We start from the raw sequence: 17,727 nt of genomic DNA on the forward strand, positions 1-17,727 counted from the left end.
TAACTGCGCTTTCCTTTAATCTTGTAAAACTACGTCAAATGCAAATGTTTACTGCTTAAATGGCTCCACCATCTTTATGTAGACAAGCACTCAAATGGACTTAAAGAATTACCTTAAATTCTATACTTGTCAAATATTTAGAGTTTTTATGATTATATCCAGAAGTGGGTCAGCGATTCCGGATCCTAAGAAACAAAAGAAAACTCTTTTTCATGAGTGAGTTGGTAAATGCTTTGTGCTGCATTTTTATTTTCTGCTTCATTGATTTTGTCAGCATGGCCTGCATATGATCAGTGTTCGATTTACGTAGCATTTTACTAAGGACAAAAACAAGAAATCCTACCAAATTAGTAAACAGGAAGCACCGGTCAGGCTTGAAAGCCAAGTTGAAAAGTGAGTGAAGCAAAAGTGAAGCTGTGTGTTTTGTATGAGGGGAGTTAAGGAGGTAAAGAAGATGCAGGTGATCAGTACAAGGTGCGCAGGGTGGAGTTGGAGTCCATGCAGAATAAAACAACACAGCAGGTAAGTTTGCTATTTTTTATTTTTTTGACTTGCTTAACACAAAGGTCAAAATACTATATAAAAAAAAAAAGATCTCATGAAAGTTTTGTTCCATAAGATATTCATTAGTTGGGTTTTTTTTTCATGTTGAGCCAGTATTTAGGTCAGGCACACTGACCTAAATTATGTTTATGTGCAATTACCGAATGGCTTTCTATTAAACCAACTATATTTTGTGATAGCTGAGTACACGTCGGTCTGCATACTCATTATTGACGTTTCAGCTTGGCTTGTTGTAATTGTTTGTTTCTTTTTTGGTTCACATTATTGCCACATCAGTAAATTCTTGATGCTGCAATTTTAGACTACAGTGTTTTAGCTGCTGCACACTCTCTTGTCTGTTCTCCTTTATTCAGATGAAAACGTTTAAAGATCGACTTCAATAGATAAATCTAAAGTCTTCAAATTTAAACCATAGTCAAGGCACTTAACCCCGAATCAGTGTGATGAGACTCTAGGATAAAACAAGTCAAGTAATCAACTTGACTAAGAAAGAGCTACATTTAACCCATTATGCCAGTGGTGCCCAAAGTCGGTCCTCGACGGCCGGCATCCAGCATGTTTTAGTTCTCTCCCTGATTCAACACACTTAAATCAAATGATGGCTCATTTGAAGGCCTGAGAAGAACATTGACATGCTGAAAAGGTTACTACCACCAGGGAGAGAGCTGAAACATGCAGGATGCCGGCCCTCGAGAACCATCTTTGGGCACCCCTGGAGTATTCCATTTTATAGTTGTAGTTGAAATTTTAGTGCTGAACACGTTTCCTAAAAAGGTCCACTAAATACTGTGCGTCCTCATACACTGCCTCTGATCCCTTTGCTGGGCAAAAATGAATCAATATGAAACTGATGTTAAGACAGCCCTCCTCATGTGTGATCTAATTACACCTCCTCTTCCTCCTCCTCGTGTCCTGCTCATCTTCCTCCTCATTCTTTTCTCGCACCTCCTCGTTGCGATGACAAAAAAGCAAAACTGGCAGCGGTGGAGATGACAAACAACCTTGTCATCGCTCAGTAATCCTGTAATATAAGCAAAATGAAGCAAGAGCCTGATAATGAGTGCTCTGAATAAGACCGATACACTGTGGAACGTGTGGTCTAAATGTGGAACATTTCGGATGGCTGTTATGAATTGGATTACGGAGCCACGAGATGAAGGGGGAATGAATCTTCTCGGCTTGGAGAGTCTTATTAGAGAGTTTTATCATTAAGAGAAGATAGTCAAGTGATAAAAGTAACTCTGTGCTGGATGACTTTCTCCAAAGACGTGGCAGGCTTGTCTTATCTCTATAAATATGAAGGTAAAGGCAATTAATCTGGCAAGGAGAGGGAATGATACGTAACAGCCAAATGATGGAGCTCATCATTTGAGATAAACCTTGAGACATAAAAGCAAAGAAATACATATTTCGGTGCTGTTCTTAAGATGTCGTTGAATACGGCTGTTTCCAACCTGCTCAGCTCCTGGGGCGAATCTCTCAGAGCAGGAAACGAGGAACAAAGTTTAATGACGAGTTATCTACTTATTTGAGCTGGTACATTTCACACTCTGTAAAGTGAAAATCCTAGATTGTTTTAGCAATGAGGAGTCATGTTTAATGGAATACAAATGAATTTCAGCAGAATCTGATAGTGGAGGGGATAGAATGGCCTGTGGGCGTGTCTGACTTCAATCCTACTGAATACTTTTGGAATTAGCACTTTTGGTGTGCTGTGTGTGCTAGAGTGATCAACAAAAGTATGTTGATTGACTTTGTGATAAGGGCGGTATGTCATCCCACAGTAGTGTTTGATCAAGCTGGTAATCACACACATTCTACTGACTCAGTTTTTTTAAAAAATGCGTAAAATGTTAAATTTTCAACACATCCTGTTAATCCAATCCTATAAACACCAAACACGAGTTCAAACTCGACCTTCTTCAAGTGCTGCAAAAGACCCCAGACTCATTTCTTATACAAAGTCTATCGACTACTGTATACATTTGTGACTTGGGAGCAAATTAAACTTTAGACATGAAGTGAGACAATGGATTAATGGACTATTGTCTCACTTCATGAGACAATGGTCTCAGGACGCAAACGCACATAAACATTGGGATAAAGCCTGCAGTCCTTTTCGGTTATATAACAATTCCTCAGCAGTCCTCCAAACGCATCAACTTTCAGGGGCCAAATACTGATGGCAGAAGTCTGGGTGTCTCAGTATCACAGGAGCCCGTGGACATCTGGGAATGTCGAGGTGCCGAGCGGTCAGAGAGATGTGAGCTCGGCTCAGGCAATGACGGATAAAGGTTGGTGGGGGTCTCAGACAGATGACGCTGGCGAGGCTAGAGGTTGGGTGGGCTGAGCACAATGTGCCAGCAGGGCGACTGCTCAGGCTGGGGCGGAGGATGAATAGAAAAAAGTTGTTCTCAATCTGACGAAAATGTGGACGATGCAGTCTGTCAGGTCGCCAATCTGTCAGCACAGTGCCTCAGGTCCCTTCAGGCCGCACAACACACAGCGCCGCCTCATTTTGTGCTCTTCCACTCACATACCTTGTCCTTATGTGCCCTCTTTTACCCACCATTCCACTTCACTGCAAAGTGAATTTAGCCATAGGGAGATCATGGATTATATTACTGTTCCTCTTTTGATTTGACTTCAGTTCAGCAGTATGCTTATGTCACGCCTTTCATCTCTATGTCTGTACGGATACATGAGTTATACACACTTCCATCTGTATATTAAACATGGCATGAACACAGCCTGCTTGGTTTTAAATGCGTAATTTGAAAAGTTGAATTATACTGACATCTGCTGGCAGAAATATAGCATTGCACTTTTTTCTCTTGTGGAGGGGGGGGGGGGGGGGGAGAAATGTTTTTCTCCCTGGTAACAAACTGTTGATCTAGATTCAAAGATTCTAATATTTTTTAAAGATGCCTTTCCTATGCTAAGCTCTTTAGAGCTGGCATTCTTATCATAGTGAAAGATCGACTTTTAATATACTTAAATTACTACTACTCCAGTCCACTCTCTTTAAATATATAAATAAAAAAGTGTATGCACTGGCATTTATGAACATTGAACAATAACATAAAATGATTCTCAGAATCTTAAAAATAGTTAATCAAATTATCGTTGAACGTTTCAAATCCCAGGTGCCACGGTGGTGTAGGGGTAGAGCACGCAAACCACGTATTTAGGCTTTAATCCTTGATGCAGTCATATTGTTTCACTTATTTATTTTTTTCTTTTTGACCGATGTCTTCCTCCTCTCTCACAAACTATTCGCATGTCTAACCGCTCTCATATAAAGGCCAGCAGAGCTGATGAAACCTATATTAAAAAAAAATTGAATGAATGCAAAAAGAAAAGTTGAAGTTGCAAATCATTAAATTGCTACAGAGATGACGGAAAAAAACTTCCATCTCAATTGTCACCTAATCTCCAAAGTACGGTTAGGCTATCTCATAGTTTTTTTTGGTTATCTCCGTTTTTTTTAGATGCGTAAAATGTTAAATTCTCAACACATCCTGTTAATCCAATCCTATAAACACCAAACACGAGTTTGGTGTTTCATAATTATGACTTGGCTAAGTCAAAATTGCGACACAGTTGAGTCATAATCATGAAGTACCGATCCGATCATCATTCTGACTTGGCTACCTCATAACTATGAGATACAAATTCTATTTTGTTTTTTTTATCAGTGTTGCTTCGGTGAGTAACTGTCACACAACCGTTGGAGAAAGATATGTATTGCTGTTACGTCCTACCTATGTTAAGCTCTACTGGAGGCAGGGAGCTTGTGAGGATACAGCTGGAATGCATTCTTCAGAGTACTGCTCACTTGACAGCAGCATTGTACATTGTGTATTTGCTTCTGATTCCTGTTATGTACTTGTACACGAGCAACCATACCAACTAACACAGAGATATTTATATCTTACACTTTTATGGATCTTTTCATTGTCAAAATGCCTTTCATACCCGTCTATAAAGTTCCACTTCCAGTTGTCATAGTTCTGTCTAAATGTTAACCTTAACAATAACAAATAAAGCATCCCAAGCTATCAAAAAGCTATCTGGCCCTTCCCATGCTTTGGAAAATCCTGCAAATATAGTCGGCTTGCTGCACACATAATCCCTCTATACACTGTGTTATGTGAGAGGACCAATGTGGGGGTCATTTATGCGTGATGGGCAAGATCTCATTTTAGTCTTGTATCACAAGGCTCTGGCTGCGGTCCAAGGAGTTGGTTCTTCACGTACACAGCAGGGTCACTCAGTGGCCTGACATGAACTTGGGTACAATTTATCTCTGGATTTTCCTGGTCCATTAAAATGACATTTTTGTTTTTGTAAAAGTTTGCAAAAATGGTTTGAATCATACAGTGACTATATTTGTAACATAAGTTTGAGCATTTTTAAAATCCATTTTGTGCCATAATCAACAACAGATGTGAGCTCGGAAGGAAGGCATATGAGGAATTTTGCACACGTCCTGACAGCGACAATCTAGTCCACATTTGTGATGCGGAAGAGGAGAATTATTTTGTAAACAAGTGCCTGAAACTATTGTTTGCATTTTCATTAGGTGTTTTATAATGCAGTGCCCCCCCATCCTCTGTCCTCAGGTTTCACTGTCCTGCATATTTTAGATGATCCTCCCACTCTAGCACACCGGATTCAAATGATTGGATTACCTCCTTATCATACCTCCAATTGCTGCAGGAGCCTGTTGATCACTCATTTATTTAAGCAAGGTTTGCAGCGGCAGGGAAGCACCTAAAACATGCTTTAAAATGATCCCTCAGAACCAGGGTTGAAGTCATTTTCTTCTAATGAAGATGATATCAGGGTGATGAGGAGTGTTTTTATTTTTATTTTTTGGTAGGCTCTACAAATTAGCTCACATTCTGATTGGATATAAAGTGACTGTGAACTTTAATTTTGTGATATTGATTTCAATATCACAAAAGCATTCAAGCACAGGTGTGTTTTGACCTAAACCATTAAATTGCAGCCATGATTGTATGTTTGAAGTAAGGTGAACATCCCTACAAGTCTCTAGTCTCTCATTGCTGCAGGATTAAGGCGCTTAATGCTGCCACTGCTGTGTTTCTGGAGCCATTTGGCGTATCAGTCCTCTGCCCCATATTTTCATGTAGGCCTCGAGGTTCAGTTTGGGTTGCATGCGAACAGAGTACCTTCTTCAATATTTTGCTTTTGGCAAAACGTGAATACCTTGAAAATGAGCGGCGCTTATTCCCCTCTGTGTACGGTGCAGATTCGTCTATAATCACCGACTGTTCCAAGCTTGTCAATATTACAAACAACCTCCTCTCTCTGGCCAAGCACAGTCAATTGAGATTCTGGGCTTGTTTCTTGGTTTCTTCCTGATCACAGCTACTTTTTGTCTGCACACACTGTAGTGGATGTGCCAGGTGCCCTTTGACGAGTAGCCCTCCACTCCGTCAATGCTGGCTTATTGCCACATAGATAAAAGTGCCAGCATAGAAATGGAGCCAACTTACAAAAGGTCAACATACCCCAGACGGGCTCAAGTAACTCCTAGTGAAATGCAGTGTCACTCAAGATGCCTGTGTGTTGCAAACAGCGTTACCAGCTCTTTGACCAAACAGCAACTTAGGGCAGTTTTTACATCAGTAATAAGTTAGTGGGTAGGCCTTATATTCAGGTGCACTCATAAATCAGAAATTATGGTAGTTATTGCTCTGCCAAAGCTCTTCAAGGCATGATGATGTGTTCGAGTATAACTAGGAGATGTGAAAATATAAAGTACAGAGGACTGAACTTGACATCTTGGACACTTTACCTTGTTGTGAAAGCTAATCTTGAGGGAAAACTTTGTGGTGTTATGAAACGCATTGTCCCACTGAGAGAATCTATACTGAGTAGATTCTCTATCTATTACATCCATTTAAGACTTTGGTGCCTTACATGGATGTTTTCTTAAATGTGGGAAGAACCCAGATTTCGGAGAAAGGGGTACAAACATAAAAAAAAAAAAAAACCTGGCCAAGCAAAATATGTTAACCTTAGTCAATGTTAAACAAGAATTGATTATCAAAAAGTAGAGGGTAATCCTTGTAAATGCATTTATTGAATGTCACAATAGTCACTTTGTTCAGTCTCATACATTGTGAAATAGTATTGGGCCCAAAAAACAAACAAAAAAAAAACACAGCAAGTTAACACACATTGGACAAATACATCTATGTATTTTGTAGCATTACAGCTAATCTGCAGTTCCATTTGAAGTTCAGTAGTTGAATACCTCAAAACAAAACAAAAGAAATGAAAGACTGGTGTTCAAACTACTTGTGATTCAAGTTGTTAGCGTTATGGTTACAAGATTGCATAAAAAAAAGGCAAAATAAAAATCCACAATTACACAAACGCACAATCAGCATATTGCACTTAGTGTTATTTATTCTTAAAATGTGATTTCTCCATATTGTCTCATGCATGAGAATACATAAATTGTAACCTATTCTGTGGCCGTTTTACCTTTCCTCACCTGGTGCCTCTTCCACTTAAAAATCCACCAAGACATTGAAAATATGTAGAGCGCAAAGAAGGCCGGGAAGTCATAGAGGAAGACCATGACAAAGAACCCTACAACCAGGAGCACGCAGATTAGTAATCTAGTGATGTGGATGATTGTGTACAACATAGTCCACCAAAAAAAGGCATCAGACTCTTTGAATTTCTCCAAGGAGCTCTGGTGTTTGTTGGAAAGGTGTGAAGACTGATTAGCTCTCTCCGTGTCAGCAAACTTGCAGCCTTCTATTTCAAAATCTTTCGTCTGATGAGAAACCGATCTGGCTTTAATTTGTGAGCTGTTCTCCCGATCCTTTGCAGAGCCAAGATACTGGGCTGGTTTAAACATTGGGTCCTCATTATGAACTATTGGGTTCAGATTGGCAATTGAATCCAACTCAGTCTGCAATTCAGAGGGACTGTTCGTGTGCTCTGTCATGGTAAGCAGATGAATTCTGTCTTTCAGAGAGTATTCATTGCACTCGGTAATTAAGATTGGCTCTGGTCCTTGGCAGGGTTTTACAGCTGGATCTGCTGGAAATTCAGTCGGTGAAAATGCACCTGAATCACAGGTGTCATTCAAGCTTTTCCGGTGGTCTTCAGTCGCATCTGTGGCCCTGCTTCTCGAGTCATCAGCAGTGTTTGCATGCCAAGCAGAAGTCTGTAATTCCCGGGCAAAGACCTCTTCCCAGACGCTACAAACCAAATTGTCTCCAAATCTTTCTATGAACATTTGCTCAATTCCTGGCTGTGTATCGTCAAGTGCGGCACTATTGCCAACTGTAATGGGATCTTTTATTCCCTCTGCCATTTTGTTGTATTCAACATGTGGAGAAGTCTTAACTTTTGCTGATGATTCTTGTTCTTTCCAAGCATTTTCATTCTCCCCCCAAGAGCTCTCTGCATTACCTATCAACTCTCTCGCTGCCTCTATTTTAAGCCTTTCAACACAGACTCTCTCATCTTCCTCGCTAAGATCTTGTTTTGTTCCTCTTGACGTTTCAGGTCGTAGTTCTGCCAAAGTGTCTTTCTGTGCACAATTCTCCGTTGCCATTACCTCTGGATTTGTGTCTCTGCCTGAATTTCGCTTTTGAGTTTTTGAATCTGTCTGGGGATCCGTTAATCTTGTTTCGACCACTTCCAAGTGGTTAAGATCATGTCTATGAGTGTGAAGAGATATTTGTCTGTCGTGGCTAGTTTGGCAAACTATAGGTTCCATTGTATCGACAGTGGAACTTACACCTGCAGAAGGGCTTAGTTCTTTTTGCTCCATTACTTTTCTATCACAGCTCAACTCTTCTTGGACTGCATCAGATTTCTGGTCACTATTTTGCTCTACTTCTGTGACAGGCAAATCTTCAGTTGTTTCAAAATGTAGGCTTTCATCCACTTGGACAGACCGTGACTGTGCATCATGTTCTTTGATAAGTAACGAAGATTGTCTATCTTCTTGTTGCAATTTTACCACATCAAACATTTGTATGAGCTCACTATCTTTATCAGTTACTTCCTCCATTTTTTTGTTTTGTGTCTCAGCAGCTCCTACTTCATTCTGCGCTACATCCATCTTGCAGTAATTGGACGAGCCAGCTTCGCTCGCTTTCATTAAAATGTTTCTGCTTTTATCTAAATTTCCCTCATGCTTTTGCTTTGACTCAAACTCATCTGTATGTCTTGTTGCTTTTTCTGTTTCGTTCTCAACCATCTCCCCGTTTTGGCTTTGCCTGAATTCCTCATACTGGATTTTATCTCCATACCTTAGGGGCGTATTACATTCTTTGCTTTCCTGTGGCCTAAATATTTCCTCTTCTGTTGGCACTTTCTTTGCCGTATAGTTCATCATGATCTCCTCCTCCTCTCCTTGCCTGGATGCAGAGAAGTCATACCTGGCCCTGTCCCTTGTCTCCTCCCTGATTGTCTCCCTAAATGCCAGGATGTCATCTACTGCATTGTGTGCATTGCCTGTAACCTCTCGTTCCCCGCTCCAAGAAAGCCCCCCATCCTGCCTTGCATCTGGTGAGATTGTATCAACATTGCTGGCATTCGGAGTCTCTGGCATTACCGTCATGTCTGTTGTCTCCGATTCCCCTGAGCTTGTTACCGACTCAGCTGTGTGCAATGCGAGGGTCTCGCCTTCCCCTCTTCCCGCTGTTCCTATTATTTCTTTGCTTTTTTGCTCCCCATCCTTGTGTCTGTGACGCTCCGTTGGACTGTCAGCGGTACCCTCGGACAGAGGCAGTGCCCTCTTGAGGTTGAATTCCTGTGGAGTGTCTGTTACAGAGTTCGTCTGTGACCTTTGGGATGGGTCTTGCATCGCTGTGTTGTCATCTCCTGTGCTGCTGACACATGCCTCTGCCGGCTGATCATCCTTAGTGTTCAAGGCAGCGGCAGCCAACAACGTTTCACAAGTGTCTGACAGCAGCTGACATGCAGCTAAGGTTTGTAAGGTGGTGGGTGTATCTGTGCCCTCCTCAAATTCTTGACTTTCTTCAGAATATTGGATTTGCGGCTCCTCGTCATTTGAAAGAAGCACCGATGCTGCTGTCTGGAGCCACTCCGACTCTGGGACATCAGAGTGGTGCTTGCAGCTGGGCCCATTAAGGAAAACCTGCCATTCATCAGTCACAGAGGTTTCTTTAGTGTTGCTATCATGTGTAGTTTTAGAAAAACTCTCCCACATATCATTAACAGATGGTGTATTTTCTTCTGACTCTTTTGACAAAGTCACTTTATCTCTTCCAGTCAAGATGTCATTGCCATCAGCAGTGCCAGGTTGTTCTGGTGTATGGCTGTTCCAGTCCAATGTTAGCAAAGGAATCTGATGGTAGGTAGGTACCTTTGGACTCTCACTTGATTGCATTTTTTGGGATTTATAGATATAGCTGGCAGAGTCACCCCGTGCAGCTGACACATGCTGAGAAACCTTTGGGCCACAGGCTGAGTCATGTGAAAATCCCTTTGTTTGCTGCTGCGCCCTCTGGCAGAGGTAGTCCTGCACACGTGCCAAACGGATCGCTCTACGCCGCCTTTTCACGCTTTCCACCTGTCACGAAAGCAAAAAGTCAAAGATCAGGCTTGGTGTTCCACTTAAGCCAATACGCAGATACCACCTGAACTGTTCAGAGTTTAAGGTCGGCAGCCGGACTAAATCGCAGCGCTGGCATTCACCGAATACTTTTTGTAAGATTAATGTGATGATGCAATGCTCTGTAACACTCTCGAAACATCTTTTCATCATCTTGTCTTAGTTTACATAATCAGTTTTCCTGCATGTGTACAAGCAGGCTACTTTTAGTTGAAGCTGTATGTGTGTGGGTGAATTCAAATGGCTTCAAAAGTGTCAGGTTACCTGAGTTTCCATAACTTGCAGAGGTGAACTTAACTATGTTCAGAATGATGTGCATCTCTGACTCTGTCGATTTTACTCCCACAGTAAGAACAATGTGTGTGTACTTAGAAAAGAATTTTGCTTTATGTCAATACCTTGTTTTGCCAACATAAAGTAGTTAGATAATGTTGCAAAGTTTGAAAAATAAGGGACTGTTTGTCTCTGTCTCACCCAAGGTTTTTGGTCTTCGTGATAAAGTGATGTCTCCACAAAAGTCTTTTCTACTTCATGTGTCCATTCCCCATCTGTGAAAGAAATGCAAGAGTGCCAAAACGTGTTTCACATATGTCACACAAACCAATTATTGCAAATGCTCACACTAGTTCTTGCATAGATATGAAGTTGCCTTATACTCACCTGCAGCAGCAATATTAGTGTGTATGCTTTCCTTGGACTTCTCCTCTGTGTCTCCATTCCTGTGGTTTAAAGAAGTATTTAATTAAATCGCACTTACTTGTTCAATTCCGTTCTACAGCACAATGAACTAAATATGATGCATTGCAAAAGTATTTATACTTGATTGTCTTTAAATTTCATGTCACCACAACTGGAAATTTTAGTGTATTTTGTCAGGATGTTTAGTGGAAAACTCACGCTCAGTGGAAAGTAAACCAATTCTGACTAGATGTTTTCTGAGGTATGCATCTGTGACTTTGCATATCTGGAGATTGAAAGTCGCGTCCATTGTTCTTTGCAAAACAGGCTCAGACTCTGTCCTATTGGATCAATAGAACATTGGAACATTATTCCCCCCACAACCCCAAGTCTTCAGCAAAAGGTTTGCAAATGGATTCATGTCTGAACTTTTTTTATGCTTTGATGTCAACCATTCCTTTGTAGCTCAGGCTCAAATAGCTTTTCTATTACAATTATCGTGTATTTTTGCTCCTACAATCTTCCAACCAACTCTTATCAACCTTGATGTCACTGTTGGAAGAAAATCCAGCCATCCATTTTCGTGACACCCTTGTCCCTTAGTGGGGTCGGGAGGGTTGCTGGTGCCTATCTCCAGCTAACATTCTGGGCGAGAGGCGGGGTTCACCCTGGACAGGTTGCAAGTCTGTTGCAGGGTGTTGGAAGAAAATGTTTAGTTTTTTTTTTTTTTTTTTTCAACAGGATATTGCTCAAGCTGACTTTTCCACTATGCATAGCTTGCCAATGACTTTCATCTCTACTCTTTCATAAAGGCCAGATTTGAGTAGGGCGCAAGTAATACATGCCCTGTCAATAGATTTCCCCACATGAGCTCAGGATCTCTGCAGCTCTTGAAGAGTTACTAGGGGCCTCTCTGTGTAATACTGCCATAACCTGGTCTTTCAGTTTAGGAGGATGGCCATCTTTTGGTAGGTCTGCACTTTGGACGGATGCTTCCAAAGCTTAATAGCCCATATTTGTTTCCATCCTTTTGCCGTTTGTCTCTGGAGGGGCTGCAGAGGTGCCTTGGTCATGTGGTATTTGTTTGATTAAATGAGAGTGATAGTGAGGCAGCGTGAGATGGTGAGTAGCATAAATGAAGCACAGAGGCAGAGGTGAATAGAGTTTTCTGACCATGGTATTAGTGGAGCAAAAGGTGAAGTTTTTTTTAATCAGAATAAATACTTTTAAATGGAGATATTACTTTCTTTTAAAAAAACAATATAATAAGTTGTGTCCAAATAGATGAGCGACAGCAAGACATCATGGAAACCCGAACTGACATTTGACCATAAAAGGGGAAATGTGTTCAGTGGGCCAAACATCCCTCACCAAGGAGTTATATAACAACTTAGTATAAACAGACAATAGGCCATACAGCAGGGCTTTTATTGCTTTCACCTTCATCTAATGAGAGGAACAGCACAGAGTAAATAAACCCTTCACACTGTCTCAGATTACTGCTTGGGGCCTTTCTTTGCTTCTCTCTGTTTAAGCAAGCAGTCAGAAAGTTCTTGACTTGCCTCACCTGTTGGCTTTGAGACAACTCCTCTTGCTCTTGTAGCTGCTGGTCTCCTCTTCTGTTTGGGTTACACCTTCCTTTACTTGTGCCTTTTGATGGCAGAACATCACATAGTTCATCCCTTTGTTATTAGCCCAGAAAGTGCCCATTGGAGTCTCGTATCGGAGGCAAAACTCCACCCTAGTTCCTTCTTTCTCAAATGGAGGAACCACAGTGTACCTGAAGGTGAACCGGTCTGTTTTCCTGTCGCTGGACCCTGGTACGTAATCTGCCAGCAGGTCAAAGTAGTTGCTCCAGCGATCCAGAGTTAACCGAGCAAAGACTGTCTTATTGTAGCAGAGGTTCACCACCCGGACGATGCCACGGAGGGTTGTTGTTCCAGGAAGAAGCTCGATACTCTCCAGCTCAACCATCTGCTCGCACAGCCTCTGATCCAGCTCTTCTGTGGATGAGGGGACAGTAAACAGGCAAGATAGATATATTTCTTCTGTTGCTTTGACTATATTCCTCCCATTTGACCAGCTAGGCTCTGGTTCTGTCACCTCAGCAATGTCAAACTCCTTAACTGAAACAAGGTTGAGGCCAAATGCATCTGCGAACGACACCTTCCTTCGGATAACAGACGGGGGCTCTGGTTCCGAATCCTCATCGGTTTCTTCCTCTGTGCTGGAGACCACAGGAGAAGAGGCCTCCATTTCCCCTTCATCTTGTTCCCCATTTTGTTCACCATCCTCCTGCTCCTCAGTCACCACCCGATCTTTGATATGGTATTGGACGTCCAGACCCTCCATGGCGTGTGGTGGTCTGGGAAGGCAGCTGCTCACCTATCCTACTGTTTGTCTGGCTTGTAGGGTGGCACAGACTGAAGTGCCTTTAGCCTGACTGCAGCGATACTGTGTGGGGGAGAGCAGGAAGAGGACGTGACTTGACAGATGGAGTACGGTTACAGCTGAGTGCTGTGAGTCTGAGCCAGGCCTAATAATAGGACACGGCTAAACCGGGCTGACCCTTTATCCTTTCCCCCCAAATATGCGCACTTCATACTGGAGGGGGAAAATAGGAATACAACCTTATCCAATAGCTGCCTCACACTGAAGGTCTCTTTCTTTGTTTTTCGTTTTATGTTTTAAATGGAATTTTCCTTTTTAGTAGTAGGGGTGCTCAATCCTGTGCGACCAAATAAAATAACAATACAAATCTTCGAACGTTCAAGCTGCATGCAGTTGAGACTGTGTGCAGTTCAAGCAGCTGGCTCTGTCTGACCAAAGTGTCCGCTTGCAGCAGGGAGAATTCCCACCTATACTCTGTCGAATTAATGATAACTTTGTTGCTGTACTTTGGAAGCTTCATGGATTCAAAGAGCGTTTGTGACAGTGTTCGTATCCTCTCCATTTTTGACATGTTGATACCCTGGACTTGAACGTGCGGTACTGACATTTTTATTTGCTGGACCACGCAAAGCAGCTTACATAACATTAAAGTTAATTAACCTTTTGTTTCCTGACCAAAAAAAAACCCATAAATGTAGTTTTGTGTGCGTTTGTGGAACACTTTTTACTCATCTCCACAGCAAAACTTGGTGGTAGCTGTATCATACCATAGCATAGAAATGCTGATTAGAATTGATGGGATAATGAATAGAGCTAAATCAAAGACACATCTGTCAGAAAAACCTGTTGATTTTTGCAAAAACTTAACTGAGGAGGAAGTGCACTGTCCAGAAGTACAAGACCTCTAAACATGCAGCCCGGGCTATGTTGAACTATCTTAGATTAAAGTGTGTATGCTGAATGACCCAGTCAGAATCCCGACCTAATCCAGGTCTGTTGCTATAGCCTTAAGGTCGTAACTTTCCTGTTCAGATGCTTTTCATCCAGTCCCAATAAGCGGCTATTTTGCGAGCATGAGCACACAAAACAATTCAGTCTTTATTTGCAAAGCGGGTTGAAACATTGCCCAAAATGTATCGACCGTCACTTAGCAAGCGGTTTGGCTAAAAAGTAATTATACGCCACAATTTTTGTTTTTCATTTGTAAAAAAAAATATGTTGGCAATTACATATTTTCAACTTTGCTACATTGTGTTGGTCTAGCACATGAATTCCTAGAAAAAAATAAATTGAAGTTTATGGTTGCAACATGTCAAAATTAAAAAAAAGTTCAGTGGGTTTGAGAACTTTTGCAATGTAACCATTTACAGATGATCTGCAATTATTGGCATGCAAAGCACCCCGACATACTTATTCCTGACCAGGAAAACTTAATACAACTGTTCCTTTCCGGACTTTCTGTTTTTCTCTTCCAACCAAAACTACCTCAGATAAGCAGTGTAACCTTAGCCCATGAGCAGTTTGTCTTGTAAACAGACTTTAGAGCTTGTTATATAATCCCTCACAGGTATGGGAGTGGATTTTTGTTCTCGATGCACTCTTTGTTCAACACCATAAAACCAAACTGGTTGTCTTCTGAATTTAATTGCAGTTTTGTAATCATGTACTGAGAAAACCATTGCTGTAAACGTACAAATTTATTCAAAATTAAAAAAATAATATGCGGACATTGTAGTAGACAGAGAAACACATAACAGTAGATGGCACTACATGGTCAAAATAGTTACTATATAAGACCAAGATAAAAACAAATATTTTCATCTTCTTTAGTCAGATTAAGCCCCATCATTAGTGTCACAGTGACTGTTAAAGGAAAGTCAAAGGAAACTTTTTTAATAAAAGAGTTCATTAAAGTTCATTGTCCATGTTACCTTAAGCAAAATGTTTTAGAAAATAGCCGCTAGGTGGCAGCAAGCCACCATCACAACACGACGGGCTTTCCTCTCAAGACTGAACGCTGAGCGCCCAACTATTTTTTATATATGCAAAAAAGGTTTTCTGACATAAAGCACGAGAAGTAAAAATAAAGATATTTATTTTGTTTAGAATTAATAAATAGACTGTTTATACTGTGCATAAAAATAAAATATCGCAAGACTGTATCTTAAGTTATTACAATAGACAAAACATTTTTTTTTCTTTTTTAAAATTACCTTTAAGATATACTGAATGACAGATGTTGAATTCCCCATACATGCATGAAGGTTACTAATAAACTTATATATTTTTTTAAATAAAACAACGGTTATATCTCGTTTTCTGATTGTAATTAAAACCTCTTCATTTTATCAAAAAATCTCAGTTCAGTAAACCACAAATGATACAATATCAAAGGGACATTTTTAAGCTGCGGAAACGAGCAAGTAAAGGAGACATTTCTTGCCATGTTTTTTTTCTTCTTTCTTTTCTTTTTTACAAAAGAATCACATTCCCAAGTCTTCCTTGATCTGGTCACTCATTCCTTCATCGCGAATGTCGCAGCAGGTTGAATAAAAAGGAAAAGAAACAAAAGAGAAACTGTTCGACAGGTATTGAATGTCCGACAATGTCGATCCAATGGTGAACAGGCTAAATAGGCAATTGTGAGTCAATAAACACTCACAATTGTTAAAAGACCAAGATAAGACCAAGATAAAACAAATGTTGTTAAAAATAAATCAATCTGGTCAATCCCTGTAAAACATTTTAAGTCAAATAAAGTACTTGTTAGCTGTAATTGTATTTTGAAAATGTATCTGTTATTTAACGCCTAAAATGCGTTAGTGTGTGTTGTAATATGGCTAAAACTACATAAAATAGATACAATATTTAAATAAACTATTTGTTTCCTAAACTGAAATAACGCGCAGAAGTTTATTATTATTATTGCGGTTTCCAAAACCCACAGTGCTTTAAAGTTGATTTTTTTTTTCTTCTCATTTCTTATTTTTAAATTATGAGTATCACATCCACAAAAAGACACGTGCAATTATATCCGACATTTAATGTGTGCGTGCCTTCTTTATTAATTTGACAAAATGCGACAGGAAAATTGTATAAAACTAATTTACATGCATTATGGTGGAAATGAGCCCCACGAAAGTGGAAATATTACTGGAACAGTTCTTGAATACATATTGGCTTTTCGCAGTCTCCAAATAATGTCAAATTTCAGCGCGTGAAGACATCTTGCAGGTACTGGCTGTTTGAAGTTTACCGACTTGGTCCCGTGCAGTTAGTTACATTGTAGCTAACGCTCTCTGCACGTTTCGCAGAGGACTTCTCACGCGTCACGCTCTTGCCAATAAAGCGGCAACAAAGTTTCCAAAAAATTAGTTTTTATTTACACAGTAGATATCCTGACGTCACACAGGGGGGTCGTAGAAGCTTACGCCCCAAAAAATAATAACACACACCTCCGTGGCACAAGCAAGTGCCTTCCACCCTCCCGGGGGGGGCGGGGGGGGGTTTCTAGCCCCAAATATACGTGCTTGCTTGCTTGAGATACAGCTTGATGTGTGTTTGAATCGTAACGTGGGGGGGTTTAAAAAAAAAAAAAAAAAAACAAGGCGCTTCTTCCTCGCATTGCGCGTCATTCAAACAGGACTCAGTGTACTGCTTTTTCCTCTCTGTTGCATTAGTAATAACAGCAGCGTTGACGAGAGACAGCAGGAGGAGAGGAGAGTGTGTGTGTGTGTCTCCCGACAGCGGTGCCCAGCAGAGGAATACTGAGCTTTTTTTTTTTTTCTTTTACCCCCCTTTTTTTTTTTTGCTGGTTATTTACACCGCCGCTTCTTGTCCTGTTGTTTGCTTTTTTGCCCTCCGCGTTATGCTGAACTCGGACAGTCACGTGCGAACATCGCCGCGAGTCTAGAGAGAAGGAGGACGACGACTCCTCACCTGGTGTGTCCCTTTGACTTTTAACTACAGGGAAATATTCCTGGTTTTTTATGTGGTAAGTTTTTTTTTTTTTCTTCCTGCCCAAGAAGCTTATTCTTTGACTTCTAATGTTAGGAAGTAGACTACCGCGCTTGTAAAAGTTTGCACGGTGTTGTTAATACCTGCTTTGAGACACTAGCTTGTTGTTTACAAGTTGGACTTTATGCGCTTTTTAATTAGTGACCGGCTGTTTCCTACTAAGCTCAGTTAATATGCGGTAAAGCCCAAATAAACACAACTTACAGTTTCACACCTGCACATTACATTACCGATGCGTATCAGGTGATAAACTACGCTACTTAAAACATAATATAGTAGCACGTCACTTCTTTTTGTGTATAGTTGCTTCTTTTTAAGCCCACATGATCATTTATAGCTTTTAATGTTTGCTTTGACCTATTGGATTGGATAACTTTCTCTTTTCCAATTTTAAAGAGGTCACAACTTGATATAATAAAGTCAAATTTATATATATA

At 40.7% G+C, this 17,727-nt stretch overlaps 2 protein-coding genes across 6 annotated transcripts in view; one reads left to right on the plus strand and one right to left on the minus strand.

The window, feature by feature from the left end:
* Window positions 1–6,657: 6,657 nt before the first annotated feature.
* On the minus strand, window positions 6,658–13,632 carry ppp1r3aa (protein phosphatase 1, regulatory subunit 3Aa). Of its 2 annotated transcripts, none has more exons than XM_008401045.2 (4): window positions 12,450–13,372; window positions 10,865–10,923; window positions 10,679–10,752; window positions 6,658–10,162 (listed from the first exon to the last, which is right to left on the minus strand). In XM_008401045.2, the coding sequence occupies exons 1-4, from the start codon at window positions 13,232–13,234 to the stop codon at window positions 7,067–7,069; spliced, it is 4,014 nt and encodes a 1,337-aa protein (XP_008399267.1). In that variant the 5' UTR covers window positions 13,235–13,372; the 3' UTR covers window positions 6,658–7,066. The 2 variants fall into 2 exon arrangements, with proteins under 2 accessions (XP_008399267.1, XP_017158334.1); XM_017302845.1 differs by lacking the exon at window positions 6,658–10,162 and adding an exon at window positions 11,102–11,223 and having other exon boundaries at window positions 10,723–10,752; window positions 12,450–13,632.
* Window positions 13,633–16,798: 3,166 nt separating this feature from the next.
* The window catches only part of foxp2 (forkhead box P2), a 115,445-nt gene continuing 114,516 nt past the window's right edge, over window positions 16,799–17,727 (plus strand). For 2 of the 4 annotated variants that reach the window (XM_008401036.2, XM_008401042.2), the window contains exon 1: window positions 16,799–17,267. The gene's annotated coding sequence lies outside the window, so the exon portion shown is untranslated. The remainder of the gene's footprint in view (window positions 17,268–17,727) is intronic. The other 2 variants (XM_008401037.2, XM_008401043.2) reach the window with 2 other exon arrangements.

Source organism: Poecilia reticulata, linkage group LG23 (assembly GCF_000633615.1).
Source record: "Poecilia reticulata strain Guanapo linkage group LG23, Guppy_female_1.0+MT, whole genome shotgun sequence".
NCBI lineage: Eukaryota > Metazoa > Chordata > Actinopteri > Cyprinodontiformes > Poeciliidae > Poecilia > Poecilia reticulata.